The sequence below is a fragment of the Stylophora pistillata genome, chromosome 6 (genome assembly GCF_964205215.1).
Source record: "Stylophora pistillata chromosome 6, jaStyPist1.2, whole genome shotgun sequence".
Classification (NCBI taxonomy): domain Eukaryota; kingdom Metazoa; phylum Cnidaria; class Anthozoa; order Scleractinia; family Pocilloporidae; genus Stylophora; species Stylophora pistillata.
Window position 1 is genome coordinate 11,265,160 of NC_142524.1, and position 19,252 is coordinate 11,284,411.

General features: G+C 39.0%; 2 protein-coding genes across 2 annotated transcripts in view; one reads left to right on the forward strand and one right to left on the reverse strand.

The window, feature by feature from the left end:
* On the forward strand, window positions 1–15,840 carry LOC111319280 (polycystin-1-like protein 2). Its single transcript, XM_088762583.1, has 18 exons — window positions 1–169; window positions 284–612; window positions 1,803–1,944; window positions 2,705–2,820; window positions 3,161–3,219; window positions 3,399–3,532; window positions 4,042–4,711; window positions 5,325–5,949; window positions 6,589–6,741; window positions 7,433–7,474; window positions 7,577–7,702; window positions 7,963–8,160; window positions 8,441–8,729; window positions 9,254–9,984; window positions 10,193–10,426; window positions 10,886–12,154; window positions 12,838–13,012; window positions 13,524–15,840. The coding sequence occupies exons 1-18, from the start codon at window positions 1–3 to the stop codon at window positions 15,140–15,142; spliced, it is 7,080 nt and encodes a 2,359-aa protein (XP_088618709.1). The 3' UTR covers window positions 15,143–15,840.
* The window catches only part of LOC111319277 (polycystin-1-like protein 1), a 19,200-nt gene continuing 15,356 nt past the window's right edge, over window positions 15,409–19,252 (reverse strand). Inside the window, exons 15-16 of the mRNA XM_088762585.1 lie at window positions 18,893–19,055; window positions 15,409–18,444 (exon numbers count right to left, since the gene is read on the reverse strand). Of these exons, the coding sequence (XP_088618711.1) occupies window positions 16,481–18,444; window positions 18,893–19,055 (2,127 nt within the window). The 3' untranslated portion in view covers window positions 15,409–16,480. The remainder of the gene's footprint in view (window positions 18,445–18,892; window positions 19,056–19,252) is intronic.

Consider the following 19,252-nt stretch of genomic DNA (forward strand, 5'->3'; position numbering starts at 1 on the left):
ATGAAAGCATCTCAACAGGTTTTTTCAGATGTTTTTTGGATTTGGTCGGATTTACGGCCTAAGGATCCAACGTTTTTACAGATGGAATCAATTTTGTTTTTCAACGTCTTTGCTTCCATCATACTTGGAAAAGCCTTTAGCGAGCCACTCGGGATTAAAAAATTGACCGGTAGGTTGTGATTTAAAATGCCAGGATTTGAGAGTAGCACTGGAAAATATTATGTAATTTTTGATAAGGGAAGTCATTTTAAGACTCTTCTAACGTGTATCTTTCTTTAACAAGCCAACTGTAGATCTCCATTGGAAATTGAAAAAGTCTCCATGCTTTTCGACCATGAGTTTGCCGTCCATTCGGCTTCAGGCATCACAGTAGCCATTCGAAGACCGCTTCAGAAAATTAATCAGAGAAAACGAGGATTACAAAATGGCGCTAACTTTGTGAGAAATGAGACATGGATCATAGCCAAATTACGAAACGAGAGTATAGTTACAGGTATTTCCACGCTTGGATACAATGACTCCAATAAGGAAGAATGGATCACAGATTATATGCTGATGTATTCTACTGCAAAAGAGTATTTGAGCTTCAAAGAAACAAGTGGAGAATTGAAGGTAAGACGTGTGGTTATTTCAGTATGTTGTAATTATTCAAAGTTGATTTGGTGTTGTATCTGTATTTAACAAGGACTACTCGGTTGATTTTTTCAGCGCGAGTATTAATAACTGCGTTTTAATTAAAAACCCTCAGGCAGAGTTGTCTTTCGTCTCTTCGATGAATAGTTCATAAATTGTGTTTAATTAGAGTCTTTAGATGTGGGAAATGAAAACGAATTTAATGAATGTATTATACAAACATACAATATGCAGTATACAAACATATTTTTACAGAATCGGTGATGTATTCGATACTTCTTTCCTAAGCTTATTTCTTTGATCTGGGCCGACAGCATTGATTTGAAATATTTGGATTTCATTTTTGTATTGTAAAGTGAGCAGGAGTTGCGATACGTTATGAAATCTTTCAAGAATTGAAACTTACTGATCCGCGAAATGAAGGCAGCAATAATCCATTTGACAACAAGGATTTTTGTGGATTGAAAAGATAAAAATATAATTTTGGAAGAGAGACGTCAAATTTTTAAGGTTGTTCTTTTAAGTACATAACGTGGTGAAGTTCCTTCACAAGAGAGCATTTTTAAGCACGGCAGGTGGTATTATCCCCCAACTTCGGGAAAAGTGGCTTTCAAACAACTGTCACACGAGTTCTTTGTACCAACCATTAAGGGAAACAGTATGTGCTTGAGTCGTTTGTCCTTCAGTCACTGAAAATATTTTGAGCGAGTTGGAATCAAGCCCCATTAATAGCGAAAAGTTAGAAACACAGGCTATTTATGTCGATATATCCATTCCAAGCTACGAACATAAAAATCATAATGCCGTGCTAGAGGCAACATAGACAACAGCTTTTTCGCAGCCACGTTTCCAAGGGGGAAGAATATAAAATGATACCGGCCACTAAACGTCACCCGATCCTTATCTTATGAAATATTTACATTCATTTTGTCAAAATTAATTGGAATTAAAATGCGATGATCCAAGATAAAGCTCTAAACAAGTTGAAGAAATTGCACCTGCTTTTCTTTATCACTATCCACTGCAACAGGAAGTTTCCATTTGTCTTAGCAGTGGCAACGGACACGCAACATATATTCCATACACGACAAACGCCTAGAGCCTCAAAAATCAAATTGTTCCTTGGAAGTACTTTAACTCATTAATGCGTGGAATTTCTATGCTTCCAGAACTTCACCGGAAACTACAACATTTTTACACAACAATACAACTACGTCCCACTTCCGGTTATTACGAACCAGGTAATAGTAATACCGCTCAGATGGAACAATAACATTGGCATGCGAATGCGACTTTATGGTTGTGCTCTCGGTAAGTCTGGTTACATTTTACTCTTTTGCGCCAATTCTTTAAGAGGTCTTGGCAAAACTGCTCTCCGAAGTTGTTAGTTTTTTTTTTTTTATAAAAAAAGTTGAAATGGTAAATTGGCCTTCGTTAAGATTATAAAAGCCCCGACGAAGGGCTAACGCTCGAAACGTCAGCTTGTATAATCTTAACGGTGGCCAATTAACCATTTCAACTTTGTTTATATATTGAAATTATTTCGTTACCCCCACCGACGCAGCCCCAAACAGTTTCTTTAGAAACTATCAGCCCTTATTCAGTTTTTTTTTTTTATAGTTACTTAACTTATCATGGTATTTGACATAAACTTTTAAGGACATTTTGAAAGAAATTTGCTTGAAACGCCAGTCAATCTTCAAAACATTTGCTTGTACTGGCACTCTGAAGAGATGAGTAGGCGGGAAGTGAAGGAAATCCCCGCTGGTACACCTTTGAATTCTACTGGAAACGTTGGTGTATTTTGCGGCAAAGGAGTCCATCATTTCTCTTAGCATGACTGTTTCTAGCGGAAACGTTATCCTAAAGGCTGCCAAATTTTCCCTAATGAAGCACTTAGACTTAGTGGTGTGGAAAGGAAGCAAAACAAAAACTTGAAAATAAGCTCTTTCATCATTATGTTTAGCTATTGTTCATATGATTATGCTGTGAGTGAAAACTGATTAAGCGGTGAGTGAAAACACTTAACAGTTCGAGTTATTTACTAAACACAAGTCTGGTTCATCCATAGGTTACTACTTTTTGGCGAGGCTAACAATATCGAATTCTACTGCATTTAATGATCTTAAATGTTCAGATAACCCAAGAGAACTGTATTCACACTGGTCAGCTACATCTAAAGACAAGGTACATTCGAACAATCTTACAATAAATGACGTACGCTGGTTTGGTCTGCAGTAAAAGCTCTATTACTGAGGTGTTACCCTCTGTCTAAGAGTCACTGGTCTATCGCAGATGCTTTCTGTTTCAAGGGAAGGAGTATTCAAATTTTGGAGCTGAGCCCTCGAGGGATGCTACGCTTTAAACATTTTATGCCTTACACACCCAGTAAAGATGTGGATGTATCGAACACCATTTCATTTGCACATTCTATATTGAATATGCCACTCTGTGCAACTTTTAACTTCTTATGTAATAGTGTCTCCTATATTCGCTCATTTATCGAGTGCGCTCATTTTTCTTGCAGATAAAACGTCTTTTAGAAAACACCCAAGGGTTCCTGGGTGTGACGTTTCGACGCTTTCGGTGAGTGTGCTAATTGTTTTGGTCATTCTTTACTCTTGGGTTGAGATGAGCTTTAAAACCTTTCTTATTCGATAAAGAGACGTTCGATTTTTAATGGAAAGAGACACTGTCTAACTTGGTAACGAAGCAGATATGAGGAACAAAGATCAAAATTACATTCTTTTTTTTTTTCCATACAGATTAATTACAAAGTCCCACGAGCCATTGGTTTCCGCTGAGTTGGAGATACATTGCATCAAGGAAGCTTTCTCCCTCGTGTCTAGTACCTTGGAAAAGAATTTCACCTCAGGAGAGATTGAAATCTTTTCTCCTGGTTGGTAAAATAGTAAATTTTCGCTGTCAAGTAGTTATTTTAGAAAATCCATAAATATCACAGAAAGTTGCAACATATCACTTACCGTGCCACTCAGCTTGAGTTAAGAATTATTACGTAAACTGATTTCAACTCTTCGGCTCTTAATCACCGAATATTGCCCTTGTTTATTCAGCATAAACCTACTTTAAGTATTGTTTCCCTTCCTAAAGAAAAGAAAAGGATGCTATTCCAAGGCAAATATCCTTCGAGAAATTCTTAAGATTTCCTAACAGTTTAGGTGGTAACGACTGTTACTCCTGTATAGAAAATGGAACTGCAAGATTAAGGTCTTCACCAGGAAGATAACTCAATGGCTTCTTGTCAGGGCTCAGACTTGGATCTCCCGAATCTTGTTCAGATCGTAGGTGAAGCTGTCTTGAAGGACCTTAAGGAAACTATAACCTTTTACAAGTGTGAATTTTCATTTTCTCTGTAATATAACAAGTTTATATTTGATTTAATTTCAGCAAAGTCCAGTTGCTACTCCCCTGATGTTGATATACACATCGTCAATAATAAATCTTTAACCATGGAAGTTTTAACAACTTCGCGCCCGGAACTGTTTCCCGTCATATCTCGCTGTGAAACCCGCTGCAGATTAAGTTCCTCCTTATGGAAAATGTCATTAATTTGTGGCGAAAGTAGAATATCTACACCGATTAGCATGAGGACGAATCTCACATTTAACCCTCGCCGGATTTGTGGATATTGCAATACTCCTTATTCAATATTCATCAGTTACACTGCACTTCTCAATGGAAAGAAGATAGAGGCTTTTAGCATCCTAAAGGTGGTACTACCAGAACTTTCAGCAGTGATAAAAGGCAGGCAGGAGACTAGTAAAGGAGAGTTAGGTGAAGTAGTCTTAGATGCTTCGCAGTCACATGATCCGGATGGCCTGGCCCATGGAGTGCTTCATTTTAATTGGTTTTGTGGCCAGAAGAAAGACGATATGTCTCTGAAGGAGGGCTGCAGTTACGGAAAGATGACCCAAAACGGAACAATTTTGGTCGTTAATGTTGCTGGACTAAAGTCAAAGCAGAGCTATTATTTCAGAGTTCTAATTTCAAAGGGAAACAGGAGAAAAATAGCAACTCACGTACTTAAGGTGAATCCAGCTGTTAACTTCACTTTCAGGTAAATATAGAAATGTCTTTTGACACTCTTTCTATTAATTAGACCGTCATATTTTTCTTAGTTTCGAAATGAGATTGGATGGCATACGAACAAAGTCAGGGAAGAAAAGATCCACCATGTGATCCAATGCTGGCGTTAACGAGCACGAGGATATTGCAGAGTATACATTGTAATATCGATCTGTCTGAGATATCTGCGCATTTTCACTACTGGAAATTTTTAGGAACTAAAGTCAACTTAGAAATTCGATGTAACTTACAAACTGATTCAAATCCTAAATTTGGAAGCATTTTTAGCATTTTTTATTGTTTTCAACTTTAGTTGCAATCAATATATTGCACAAAATGTCTTAAACTTGTGTGATACTATGGACTACAACCTTTCCTGAGGCTATTAGAAGTAATTGGATCTTACCGAAATGAGATTTCATTTACAAATGTAAACAAAGGGTGAATGAGGAGATGTTGCTGTTTAGTACTAAACGTGAACTTATTATTGGGAGAAATAAGTTCGTTTCTGCTGCTGAGCCTGTCGTACAACTATTAATAATAATGATAATAATAATAATAGTAATAATTATAATAATATCAGTGACGATACTCTTTTATTATAGATGTATAGCCAATTGCGGTGATAAGGTCGTTCAATCCAAACCGTTGAAGCTCAACCCTAAATGTGAGGGCAAACTATGCAATTTGATCAGGAATATAACATGGTTTGTCTACATTCTTCACACCACAAACCATAGCCGTAGATGGAAAAATATACTAGCATTTACTCGTTCAACTCCAAGAGAATTGAGAATGTTTTCCTTGAAGGCATTTCACTTATGGAATAGTTCTGATGAAACCAGAGAACCTCGGATAAAGATCAATGCTACGATTGAAATTCAAGTTAAACATGATTTGATCCTCGAAGGCCACGAAAAAGAGTTTATTATGAATTCCTTGCCCATGAGAAATGAAGTTGGCTGTACTGTCACGCCTAATGACGGTTTCGCAGTGGAAACGTTATTCAATATAACTTGCGTTGGATGGCGTGACGAGGATCAACCCCTAAGGTATGAGTATCGTTACAACACAAGGGCTGGCATAGTGATCAATTACCCAAAGGCAATAAATAACACGCTGACTACACTTCTTCCCGTGGGGGATAGAGCAAAGGACTTTGAGTTACTGGTGGACGTTCGTGTTACGGATAAACTTGGAGATATGACAACTAGCCAAATTAAAGTCAAGGTAAGACAATGATTATCATTATTATTTTTAATCAAGTAAGCTTCATTCGACCTCAGGATAAAAGTCAAGCAAAGAAATGAGCTAGGATACTACACGTTGGGAGGGAGTAAATTTTAGAGCGTTCCGTTTTTTTGAAAAGGAATCTGATTACAATTTGATTAGTTATTTGCTTGACATGGCTTTGTTTGATGTTGTAATGACATCATCACGGCTTATCTGCTATAGTCTCTAGGGAATGCTAATACGTGATTCACGCTGACCTCTCCGAAATTGATGGCTACGAAATGAATCTTTATCGAGCAAAGGCACGGCTAACCAGGAGTAATTATCATTGCAAACTTTGAGAAACTGGAAAAAAAATCCAGGAGATTTATCTTTTTATCTTTTTCCGACGAAAATAGGAAGATGTCTTATTGTAATCGTAGGTAATTGAAAATCCTGTCATCGCAATTAGCATAGGGAAGGTTGACTACTTCAGGATTTCTATTCTTTTTTACTTTAACTGGTATTTCAAAACCACCTTTTTATGCTTGATTGTGCTTTTTCGATTTACGATTGCATCACTGCTTGTTTCGGGTGTACACTTTCAAGATGTGTTTTTTTCCGGTAGTCTCAGCAGTTTTATTTCATTCTGAGTAGGTGAGATACCAGGAATCAGTGATCGAAACTTTGAATAAGATTGCAAATGGAACGAAGAACAAATTCAACGACTTGGCAAACTCGAGTGAGTTTAGCAAGGCAAGTGAAGTGGCGATCTCGGTGCTGTCAGTTGTGGAACAGAGAAGGCGATCAGTAAGTTACCTTGTATTTATCCTTGAAAGCAACAGAATTTTCATCTTCAGGGACGGTCAGAAGAAATGGCAACATTGCAATGGAAAAGAGAAAGGCGAGAGGAGATATTTGCAATCAAAAACAATGGTGGAAGGACACAGATAACCAATTTGGTTTTAATTTTGCATCAGATTGGTTATGGAAGTGGCCCGGGTTTTCTGAACTAGTGTGTAAAAACCAAAGCCATTTCAACCGATACTCAGCAGAAAATGATTATTTCTCTAGCTTGCTATGCCTCCCGGTTAGCTCAATGGATAGAGCGCTGGACTGTTGCGCGGGAGATCGAGGGTTCCAGCCCCGGCCGGACCAACACTCAGGGTCTCAAAATAATGGAGAAGAATTTGCTACCTTTCTATAACACCAAGAAATGGTTAGATATTCTAGTCTTCTCGGATAGGGACGAATAAATAGAGGTCCCGTCTCCTGCAGGGTTGGGGTAGGAGACGTTAATTTCCCACACACGAGATTACTGTGTGATGGATGTCCTCTCCCGGGATGGAATGGGTGGGAGGGTGGACTACCACGAATGGTTCCTATGTTCCTTTCTAGTCCTTCCCCACTGCAAAACTTAATGCAGTGAAAATGGACTAAATTAACTAAATTAAACTAAATTAAATTAAATTCTAACTTTTCTTTTCTCTTTATTTAATAGCAAGATGATAGCGATGCAATACCAGAGAAAACAGCTCGGAAGGTAACAATATCTATATTATAAGCCACATAAAAGGCCTCGATTTACTCGTGGATGCCTTTTGAGGAAAATTATCTAATATCCCCTTTTATTACTTATGCCTAGCTGAAAGATAACATCATTTACACACTGAAAGGAATAAGAATCGACGATATGGAGATTTTCTCAAAAGTTACTACGCAGGTAGCCATGGCAACCAAAGAAAGAGACGAAATTTCTCAAGCTGCACAGGTAAAGTGGGATACCTATTTTATCCCTTAGCACGGTTGTGAATTTCCTCGTTTACAGTTTTCCAGATAGCTATCAAGTTAAGATATGAAGCTAGCCCTGTTTAAAAGGGAAAGAATATCGTAAGACGGTCTTTAGGCTTTAAATGGATAAATAAACAATCTCTAGATGAACTGACAACAAAAATTAAATGCATAAATAAATAAGTAAACAAATGAAATGAGTACATTCAGCATTCTGACACGAGTTTCTTCCGTACTTAGGGAGTGGCTTTGGAACTTCTAGAGGATACAACTAATTTCCTAGCTAACAAAAGCGAAGATGCGTATGAGGTGGCAAAAATCAGTTCGAACGTATTACTTGGGCTGGGAAATATTTTGAGAATATCTTCTGAAGATGCCAGAAACTATGGACTAAGCTCTTCAATCGGAAAACAGTGGTACGAAGTAAACAAGACTAAGGTATTATAGAATACTCGATAATGACAATTTAATTACGAAATGTTTCTACTCCACAAACTTACAGTCTTCACTGGGATAACTATTCACTCTGGGTTGGCTGTTATTAAACCATGGCATCTTACGTTAAAATTAGCAGAACACCAAAAAGCATAGCGAGCTGGTTTAACTAAGCCAAATACTGTGTGGCATCATGCTCAGTACTTTACCTCACTTAGGCTTGGTCAAGGGCCAACTACTCTATAGTTTAAAACTCCCGATTTAATTTATTCTTCATTTACAGGGAAGAGAAATTGCCCTGAAAGCTCTTAAAATTGTATGGAAACTTCGAAGATTCCTCATGGTTAGCGAATTCGCTGCTGAACCTGTAGTTGTTGACACTCGCTCTCTGTCCATGGTTCTCTTCGCGCGGGATAAGTTAAACGCAACAGTCAAAATCGACGAGACGAGGTTTAAACTACCGATATACAAAGAAACACATAATGCGGAAGGAGTTAACAGGACTGATCTCACTTGCAAGGTGGTGTTATTCAAGATAAATCCTTACACTTGGCACATTAGTGCAGCAAGAGGTGAGTTGTTGATTTATTTATCGTTGAAAGTACTCACAAGGTGGGTTTCAACACAGTTCTCTTAGCGAGAACCATATAAATGACAAGTATGAAAAGGTCTCTGTGAAAAGCCACATCTTGTAATTTGCGTCTTTCCTTACGATCATTCGATCGATCTTAAAACTGCGTATGCTTGAATGTGTGCGACTGTAAAATTGTTTTGGGGAACAAAATTCTGCGGTGAGGACCAAGATTTGCAGATTTCCATTCTCCATAATATTTGAAATGAATTATTGCAGTGACCTGTCCATGAAGCCCGTTACGTCATATTCTTGAGGTTTAAACGGTGTTTCTGTGAAACCACACGCGTGACCATAAAAGTCAAATACTAAGACCGGAGTCGTACTCGTGAGCTTGAAGAAGAAAAGCTAACGTAAAACTTGTAAAGGCAAACATATCAGCGAATCAACGAAAAAAGAACCTTATAGCAATGTCAAAGTAAGATGACATTTTGAATAGATGGTACGCCTTATTTTGTCTTTCAGTAAAATCATGGGTTATTGACGTTGTACTTCAACCTGAGAAAGGGAATAGTTCGTATTTACCAAACTTGAAGAAGCCAGTGCAGCTGTACATACCGCAGAATTCCAACAATGGATCTAACAGTGATATACTAAACAAGACAGTGCACTACTTTGTCAAACCAAGCTATGAAATGAACGACTCTAAGCTTATACAGTACCATGAAATCAACATTCCTCACGAAAAGAATGTAGTTTTTATAAACCTGAAACCAGTGACATCATCTCCTGTCTCTCTGCGTGTTTATGTGAGCTTTTATGATTATCCCACGCCAGGGATGCACACCTTTTCAGTTGCAATACCATGCAAGTTTGGGGAACCGAAATGTGGCAACGATAACTACACCTTTTCTTTCAATGCTTCTGATACTGGCCACACAGGAATCCACTACATCGGGATACATTATTACGTGAACAGTACCTATGGAGACATGCCTTTTCACAAAAGAGCACGAAAAAGTGTTGATCACTCCGCTAAGACTGGGCCCCGGAGCTATTGCAAAGATGGAGGAAGACGGAAGAAACGATCTTGTGTTGGTTCGAAAGATCCGCCTCCAATCCCTACACCTAAACCCGTCATTTTGCTGCCAGATTTCAATGCTTCTACTGATTTAAATTACACATTGGTGGTGTCCATTGGAAGTTGCTTTTATTGGTCAGAAGAAAAGGAGTATTGGACCGAAGAGGGCTGTAAGGTAAGGGTTGCTGCTAGCATTAGTAAATGATGATTAAAAAACAAAAAAAAAATAATTCTGCAATTATCCTTTCTTGTCTTGTGTCTGCCGGGGGTTGAGTGATGATGGGGTCGCAAACGAGCCCACCACACCCCTATGGGCAAGAAATTTGTTAACGGTGATATTTTATCGTTTTAAAAATTGATTATGTCTGGTTTTACTTCTTTAGATTGAGCCAGAAGTTGTTTCGGGAAATATTTACTGCCAATGTAACCACCTATCCTCTTTTGGCGGAGAGTTCTTTGTGGAACCAAATAGAATTGAATTTCACAAAGTGTTTGCTGAGTTTACGAAAGATCTTAGAGAGAACTTTGTTGTCCTAGCAACGGTAAGCAGCATGCTCTTGATCTATCTTATTGGCCTCGTCTTCACCCGTCGAGCGGACAGACAAGATAAACAAAAGGTCAGTAAAAAAAACGGTTGCCTTAATCTTTTTATTCAGAAGGGGTAAAGAAGTCAGACATGCGAATAAATTTAACTTTAAAAAAATCTCCAGTTTCGCATGAATTTATGCTTACGGCTTGTATTTTGCCACATTATGATATTTTCGATGCTAATTTTTGAAGAAACATTGAGAAACAGTAACTATTATGTGAAAAAGGAATTAAACAACAACATTTAGAACGATTACAATTATTTAGAACGTGTCCGTGAGATTTGTCAAATGATGAAGGAATTCCCTTTCTCACTTTGGGTGCCAAACTAGATTAGTCAAATGCTGAATTTTTCTTCTCTTTTCTGTGGGAGAGACCTCATTGATATCTCAATAATCGCTCGTCTTTACATTTTCAGTTACACAGATAAGTAGAGGTTGCTATTATGCCAGATAGAGATTGATTGTTTAAGTTGTTTTTACCACTAGATAATACCAAACGTTTATCTTCCGGCCGGCGATGAGGAGGGACAACATCTCTATCACATATCAATTCAGACAGGAATGTGGATAGGCAATGGAACCACAGCCAGCGTTGGAATGATACTTTACGGCGAGGACTCGTGCAGTGATATGATCGTCCTTAACGACCCAACTTTCCAGAAATCGTTTTTCTCTCGCGGAAGTATTAACACATTTACAATATCTTTGCCAAGAAGACTGGGACCACTTTACAAAGTAAAAGTGTGGCACGACAATAGCGGCGAGAGTCCTGGATGGTTCTTACAAGATCTCGTTATAACGGAAGTGGAGTCGCAGGAAAAATGGTATATCCTCGCAAAAAGATGGCTGGCAGTCGAAAGAGGTGAGGGAGAGGTCGAAGTCGAGCTCAAGAGTTCAAACAAGAAAGACGTTTCTTCGTTTAAAAACCTTTTCTACTTCCGAGCTTCAAAGCAACTAACTGATGAACACTTATGGATTTCTGTATTCGCCAAACCACCTCAAAGCCCCTTTACGCGGACGCAGCGTTTCTCATGTTGCATGTCTGTGTTTTTCTCGGCCATGATTACAAATGCTATTTTCTATGACTTTGGGCAGAAGCCTCACGATACCTTTCAAATTGGCCCGTTGACCATGAGTTGGACACAGGTGAAAACTGGAATACAAAGTGGGCTAATTGCGCTGCCATTAAATGTTTTCATTGTAACTGTTTTTCGAAACGTTAGACCCAAGACAAAACAAAAGGATCACGTGGAGGAAAACTCGCCAGAACGACTACCAAACGTTTTTGTATACATAGCGTGGGTATTTTGCAGCCTTGCGATTCTGTCTTCAGCTTTCTTCACCGTGTTATACAGCCAGCAATGGGGAGCGAAGATCTCAAATGAATGGCTCACATCACTGCTCATTTCTTTTTTACAAGAAGTGTTTATCTTGCAGCCTGTTCAAATTGCAATTATTTCTTCGCTGCTATCGATCATAATCAGAAAACCCCTGAAACATGATCCGGTGCGTGGCTTGCCGCATCGAAAAAATCCGTGCGAGGAAGACATCATGGTTCTACCGCCAAACGAGGACTTGCTACAGACATCTCGAAGGTTCTGGATAAAACTTCGAAAGATGTTTCGATCTGTTCAGGAAATCAGCTTCTTTCTGTTTTTTGTCCTATTACTATTTGTGGTATGCTATGGAAATAGAGAAGTTTCAAGATTTCACCTGACAAAGTCGATAGGGGATATACTCAATAAATCTGACGAGGTTAGTTTTCTTCATCGGTGGGAAACTCGGTGACCCAATGGTTAGTGGGCTGGACTCCTGACCGAGAAGTCCGTCCAGACTTGTCCCGGTTTTTTTTTTGTGTTCTTGGACAAGACATAATGCCTCTCACAGCGTGCCACATTACGGCACTCCATCGGGGAGTACTAATGAGTACCGACGAATCATTAGGGAAGCCTTATGAAATACAGGGGGTTACCTTGCGATCGAGTAGCATCCCATTCTGTTGAGAGTAGAAACAGTCTTGGTCGCTTCATGCTATGGAAAGTGGGATGAGCTTCACCTGGATGGGCCACTTTACTTTTACTACCTATCACAATACAGAACAAAATGACCAACCTAACTCGTTGAGTATCAATATACTATTATGAATCTCTATCCATCAACTTTGGCAAGAATACTGTTCAGGGTAACGCCCTTTCCCGTGGTGCATCTTTTCTCGTGGGGATTTTCTTAAGCTTCACATTTGGACGATGACAGGTGTATTTGGATTGGTTTCATAAAAAAAAAACCATGTAGTTGTTCATCAAGTCAGTAATTCAAAGTATATTACAGCTCCTCCTCGCTTTTCGTAGTTATCACGATTTACCATCAAAGTTCGGACAACTTAACTTTAGTTTTTATTTTAAAACTAATTGTATCTTCTCCTCATTCTGGATCCACAGGGAATGAAAAACACCACGGCATTTTGGAAATGGACTCGAGAAAAACTTCTGCCAGGCCTCTTCTTATCAGAGTGGTATAATGGAAAGCAGGTTAATTTAAATGAAGGTTTCATTAGCAGTGGGTATCCTTTCCTCGTTGGTATGCCCAGGCTCCGGCAGATTAGAGTGAAAGCGGGTACGTGTAAGAATTCAAGACTTTGTAGGGTATGCGGTTCTAGGAAAGGACTTGTTAGGAGTCTAAGGCAGCACTTAGCGTGGTTGAGAGGGTATGGTTCTTATGTCTGAGAGCTGGCTTGTGAAACCTCAAAGCTGTCTATGGCAGTTTAGGGCGCCAATCACTGATAAGTTATTGAGCTTGAATTTAGCATGAATAGGTGCTAGTCTTGGAACATGCTTTGCTCTCTTTCCACCTCAAGGCAAGCCAGCTCATGATTAAAGTATTTTTAGATACAAATCAGAGACAGTGCTAAGTAATCGTTGGCGTCTTGAAAAAGAAACCGATCTTCAATAATCGATCCAAAAACTCTAACGGATGGGCAATGTATTTTCATCTCGACCAAAGGATTTTCTGTCATATACAGATGTTTAGGCATGAAGGTTGATTGTGTAAAAGTTGGTCAAACTAGAGGATAAGCGAGCTTTCAGGAAGGTTACATGAGGGTTTTTTTATTCTTTATTCCTTGCAGAATCATGTTTGACGGATGATTACATTAAGACGGAGCGATGCTTGTCATATTATAGCTCTCATTCAGAAGACAAGACGACGTACAATCTCCGTGACTGGACACCAATATATAACATCAGCGAATTTGAGGCTTCATTTGATGACGTATGCCCTAAACCCTGGCGATACAGGACAGCACATGCCTTGGAAGCACTCCCCTTTAACGGGTTCTACGCCACTTACGATGGTGGAGGCTATGTCGCTGATCTTGGCTATAATGCTGAATCAGCTTTAGGGGTAATCGATGACCTAGAAAACAACGATTGGATTGATTTTAGAACATTTGCATTATTTGTTGAGTTCACCGTTTATGAGCCCTCAAGTACACTTTTCAGCCCAGCCAAGTACTTGTTTGAGAGGTATCCAACAGGAGGCTCCAAGATGAGCACCAGAATTGACACCCTAATGATTTTTTACCCCACAGACCCTGGTTTTCGGTCGTTTTATTTGGCTTGTTACTTTCTACTAATTTTTTTCCTTCTTGGATTACTTTTAATGGAGATTTGTAAACTTTTTAATCAAGGATGGAGGTACGTAACACATTTCTGGAACTTGATCGATGTTTTTCAAGTTATCGGTGCTGTAGCTGCATTGGTCTCCTTTTTCTTTAAGGCTAAATATACTAGTAATTTTGTAAAGCGTGTTAGGGAGAATCCGTTCGCCACATCAAGCTCGGACTACATTGTCCTGTGGTGTGCTGTAGAGACGTGGCTGCTGTCTCTAGTCGTCTTCGTTGTTACCGTGAAATTTTTGAGGTTGCTAAAATTCAATGATCATATCTGTCACTTCGCGTACACTGTGAAATCAGCATTTAAGCATCTATTTTCGTACTCAATGGTGTTCGCAGCTGCAATCCTCGCATACACACAGCTCGGTACTCTTCTCTTCGGAAGCAATGTGTCAGCCTACTCAAATCTGACGAAATCCCTCATCATGCTCTTAGAAAGGCTCCTGGGTAATAACATGTACACAAATGAGCTTAAAGCGGCCAACCAGGTAATGGCTCAATTATTTACCTTTGGGTATTCGTTATCTATTGCAATGATATTACTGAACATGTTTTTTAGTATTCTTCACAGTTCGTACTGCCAGATAAGGCTTCTTAAACAAGGGCGTTTTCCTGACGTTGAATTATCTCGGTTTGCTTGGCAATATTTCATGGAAAAAGCTAGGATTTTTTGGTATAACACTAAACGCTCAATAAAAGAAAATAAGCTCAGAAGACTGCGATTTAATAAGAGGCAAGCAGAAGTCGTCGGCTTTTTGGATAAGGACTCCGAATTTGACGACGAAGCAGCTGAAGAGTACATCTGCTTGCCATCCGAAGACGTAAGATTCGAAGAGGTGGTTTTAGAGAAAATAGAAGATATTGATTTGGTGGATGAGTACAACTCGCTAAAAGAGGTGAGAAAAACTCTGCTTCAAATAGGAGCAAATTTCTTTCTTACACAAAATGAGTGGAGTTCTGGTAGCATAAATGAGGAGGGCGACGACAGAGAAGATGCAAGCTCATCAAAAAGCGACTGGAGTGAAGGAATGGGAAGCAGTTTTTCGTTCACGTCGAACATAGACCTTTTTTAATACCTAGAACATTTTCTCAATAGAACGTAGAATATAATCAGGAGTTGTAGCGCTTCTTCCTTAACCAATCAGATACAAGTCTGAGAATAGTTTTGACTTTGATGCTTTCACTTTCCCGTACTTGAGACTAATATATATTTACTAAGAGTTCTCATTGAGATTTGCTTTCCTTGTTATAACGTGCTTTAATTAGCATGGGGTTCTTGTTCTACTCACAGGTTAAGAAAAACAGTGTAAAAGCTGGGACAATCTAAAACGAAAAAGGGTTCTATTTGATATTTTAACTTTATTGTCGGTGCTATTTTAAATTAACGTCTACTAAGGAGTAATATAATATCATGCGATCAATTTTCTATTTACAATATATTACTGAGAACAAACTTCGACGATTAATCTCAAAATAGGTGTCCTATTACAAACAACAGAGGAGGATATTTCACGTAACAGTTTCATAATGATACAGATATGCAAGATAAAAAAATAATAATAAATAAATAAATTCTAGTTTTTGAAAAGAATTTTCTATACATATCCATAGCGAGCTGTGAATCACTATCGGATATCCTTTTCTAAACGAAGTAGACAATAAATAGTACATGCAGTTTACGGTTTTTCATATTTAAATCAGAACTTCATTCAACCGATGATAACACATTATACTTGTGAAATAGCCGCGATTAAAATTTGACCCGGTGCAACCCTTTGTATGTCGTTATGCAATATTCTCTCTCCGTGATCTAATATTAAAAACTATGTACATAGAGCAGCAAAGATCCTGTGTTGACGTCATTTCCACGCCTAATTTCGTTAGTTCTCAACTCACGACCAGTGGATGGTTTGTCAGCCGATCGATAGCCTTCAAAACTAGAGAACGTCCTCTAAGGGCATATATTTTCATAGCAACAAAGATAAAAGATAAATCCAGGGTATTAGAAAATTTGGCAACGCGGAAATAAATACACCTTAAGGGTTTTCTCTTTTCGTTTGAGTTACGAGCGGAAGGACCAAGATGATTGTTAACCCTTTTATCCCCAGAAGTGATTAACATGTAACTTCTCCCTATAATATCCATATATCATCAAGCAAACAAGTACTGAGAATACCTAGAGTTATCAGGTGGAAGTTGTTATCTTAATTTAACACCGAATTCTCATAGCTAAATTTCAAGGAAATATGTAGCAGCTGGTGGGGATAATTTTTTTTCCATCGGTCAGTTTCGTTTTCTGTCTTCATGGTTGGTTTTTGTTCTGTATATTTACACTTTCCGTTCATCGGTATCACGCATTTACCCCACGTTTTGATCAAACTCCGAGCAGCCTTTCAGTTTTCGAGTGCTACTCATATGTAGCTTTCTCTCAATTCCTCACTGTGAGTCCTGGACTGGTGCCTAAGGTTGCGGTGGAGACGTCTACCCTGACTCCTGAGCATGCCGCGGACATAACTCCAAGCATTTCTGTTCGAGGGGTCCTTACAGGCTTGAATCAAAGACAGCATAGATGCTGACTCATTCAGTTCCTCAAAGCTACCGTCATATGATAGAGAAGTAGAAGACACCGAATAGCAATCTTCATCTTTCCAGAGTGCTGCCAAGAAATCGGATCGTACGGTTTTCATGATTCTTGTGATATCAGACAGCAGCAGTTCCTCTTCGGTTGATAGATTTTCGAGATAAATGTCTCCAATTGCGTCAATTATATGCGTATATTCACCATCATCAGTAAGATCTTTCACCTTAGTTGTGTAGTTTTCTTTTTTAAATTTAGTTGAACCCGATTGAGAAAGGATCAGATGGCTTGCTAAGTTGTCAGTGTCTTCGTCAAGACTTTCGTAACTCAAAAGACTTTCACTTTCGGCGAGCTTGGCTCTACTCTTGTGATGATTGTCTCCTTTGTCATCCAGGCGTTTAAATCCTGTAAGCTGCACTGAAGATTCCTTTGGAAGCTTTCGTTCAGAGCCCAAAAGTCTGTCAGTTTCTGCAGGACTTTCCTTCCGCAGGAAATGTTTATGAGACCCCCTCCGGATTGTCTTTCGAAACGGAGATTCTCTGTATACTCCTCTGACAGAATCGACATTTCTATTTTTCTTGAACCAGTCTTTTACGCATTCCTTCATAAACACAATCACTCCTTCCCCTGGGTACTGTCTGTCATTGGCTTGATGAAACGCATCATCCAATATTGCAATAAAGGTGTTAACGAAAACGATTGTCAAACTTAACATACAAGCAAACAGGTAAATGGGGGCAAACCATTCGCTTGAATCACCTTTCATCTTATTAACTTGTATTTTTCCAATCCCGATGGCCATTTGGAGTACTGTACGCAGCGCAAAATATAGTGTCGCGTATTCTTCATCACTCGCTCCAAACAGAAGTGATCCGAACTGTGCGAAGGCGAGAGAAAGCATTAAGATAATGATGCTGAAAGACAAGAGGTACCGGCAGGCGCTTTGAAGGGTCCATTTCATGACATGGACATGACGATTGAGTTGTATGAGTTTGAGGGACTTGATGGTTGTTGTCACAACAGCAATAGACAAAATAATTTCCTCAAAACTCGACCATATGATCAGCTCGAAAGGGCTCCAATCGCCATAGGGATTTCTGCGTATTTGTTGAAGAAAAGCTTTTAAGTTGTTCTCTTTTAGAAAAACGGTCAAACCCGCGCAACAAGATGAAAGAATCTGCAAGATGGAAATCCAGTTAAAAAAGCTTCTCAAGTATGCTCGACCTTGCTTTATCGCCTTGATGATTTCAAGGATAAATAAAACTAGTATTAAAATAAGCCACAGAAGAATGCTCACGCGATAGAATGAGCGTAGAGAGGAACCAGTGGACGGGAAGATGTATTGGTGAATTACGTCAATTCTTGTATTTCTTCTACTGTTTGCGAACTTCTCGAAGAGAAGCATGACCTCGGTGAGTAAAAGATTTGCAGGTTCAAATACTATGAACTCAACAATAACCGCAGCTGACTTGTTATCTATCCAATTATTCTCTTTCATGCTCTTTTTGACCATTAATGCTGTAGTTGCATCGTACCCAAGCTTTGCTATGTAACCTCCGCCACCATACGGAAGGAAAGCGTCTCCTAGTCCCATGGGTTCTTTATATCTCCACGGTTCTGGGCAAATTTTGTTAAGTTTCTGTGAATTTGTAGAAATGTTGGAAGTTGGCCATGGCTTCCACCCGGGTTTATAATACGGCGTGGTATCTTTGTTTGAATTGGAAAAATCAGAGGTGCAGGGCTGCCTGAAGTACGTTCGTAAAACTGGTCGAACTTTAAATACTCTGCATGTGGGTTCTATGGATGATGAAAGATAAAATTGCAGGTGATGAAAAGATAATGTTCATCGCGTAAGTTAAGTATCTGAGAGGTTTACCGCAAAAAAATGTCTCATCCAATTATTATTTACTACACGATGAATAACATTAAAGAATTTTTTTGCTGAAAAGACTTATCGTTGTCTGATAAAACACCCGTTTAGAAATGCTATCAAATGAAAAAATAAACAAAACAAAACAAAGGAGAAAAAAGGCTACAGCAGCGAAATACACAACGAGAGGGAAAATACAGAGACAGCGAGGCCGGTCTTAGGCCTCCTTTTTCTGTTCTTTGACTTAGGTTTGATAATTTCAGTAAACTTCTTTGAAACTGACGCCTTTGGCTCTAATTATAATGTTAGGAAATTCCCACTCTCCTGACGTTTCACTTAAGATGCAAACCCGAGTGGCTAAGAAAATTGCCTGACCTGACTTAATGCGTATCTGTCGTATCTTTGGGAGGCCCACAATAAAACCAATCTTGCCACTTATCATTCCGGTCCCATTACCACTGAGGGACTTTTCACTGTCATAAAGGCCTGGAACTAGTTCTTCTTCAAACCAGGTCCAAAAAGATCTTGCATCCTTTACCTAAACAAGGTGAGACGATTGGCTTTTATTGTGGAAAATTTATTTGATCTTCCAAGGATATTCGATAGCTTCTTCACAAAGCAAAAGAAAATGAGATTAAGAACTAGATGTGCCTTTTTGGATTCAATGGGTGAAGTCTATATCTTAGTAGGGAGCTTGCTGTCACATACTAACAGAGCTTTTAGCATGCAGTGACG

Coding starts and splice junctions, on each gene's coding strand:
- LOC111319280 (XM_088762583.1), top strand. CDS start 1: ATGAAAGCATCTCAACAGGTTTTTTCAGATGTTTTTTGGATTTGGTCG. Junction 1,945..2,704: donor ACTTTATGGTTGTGCTCTCG/GTAAGTCTGGTT, acceptor GTTCATCCATAG/GTTACTACTTTTTGGCGAGG. Junction 10,427..10,885: donor ACAGACAAGATAAACAAAAG/GTCAGTAAAAAA, acceptor TTTTACCACTAG/ATAATACCAAACGTTTATCT.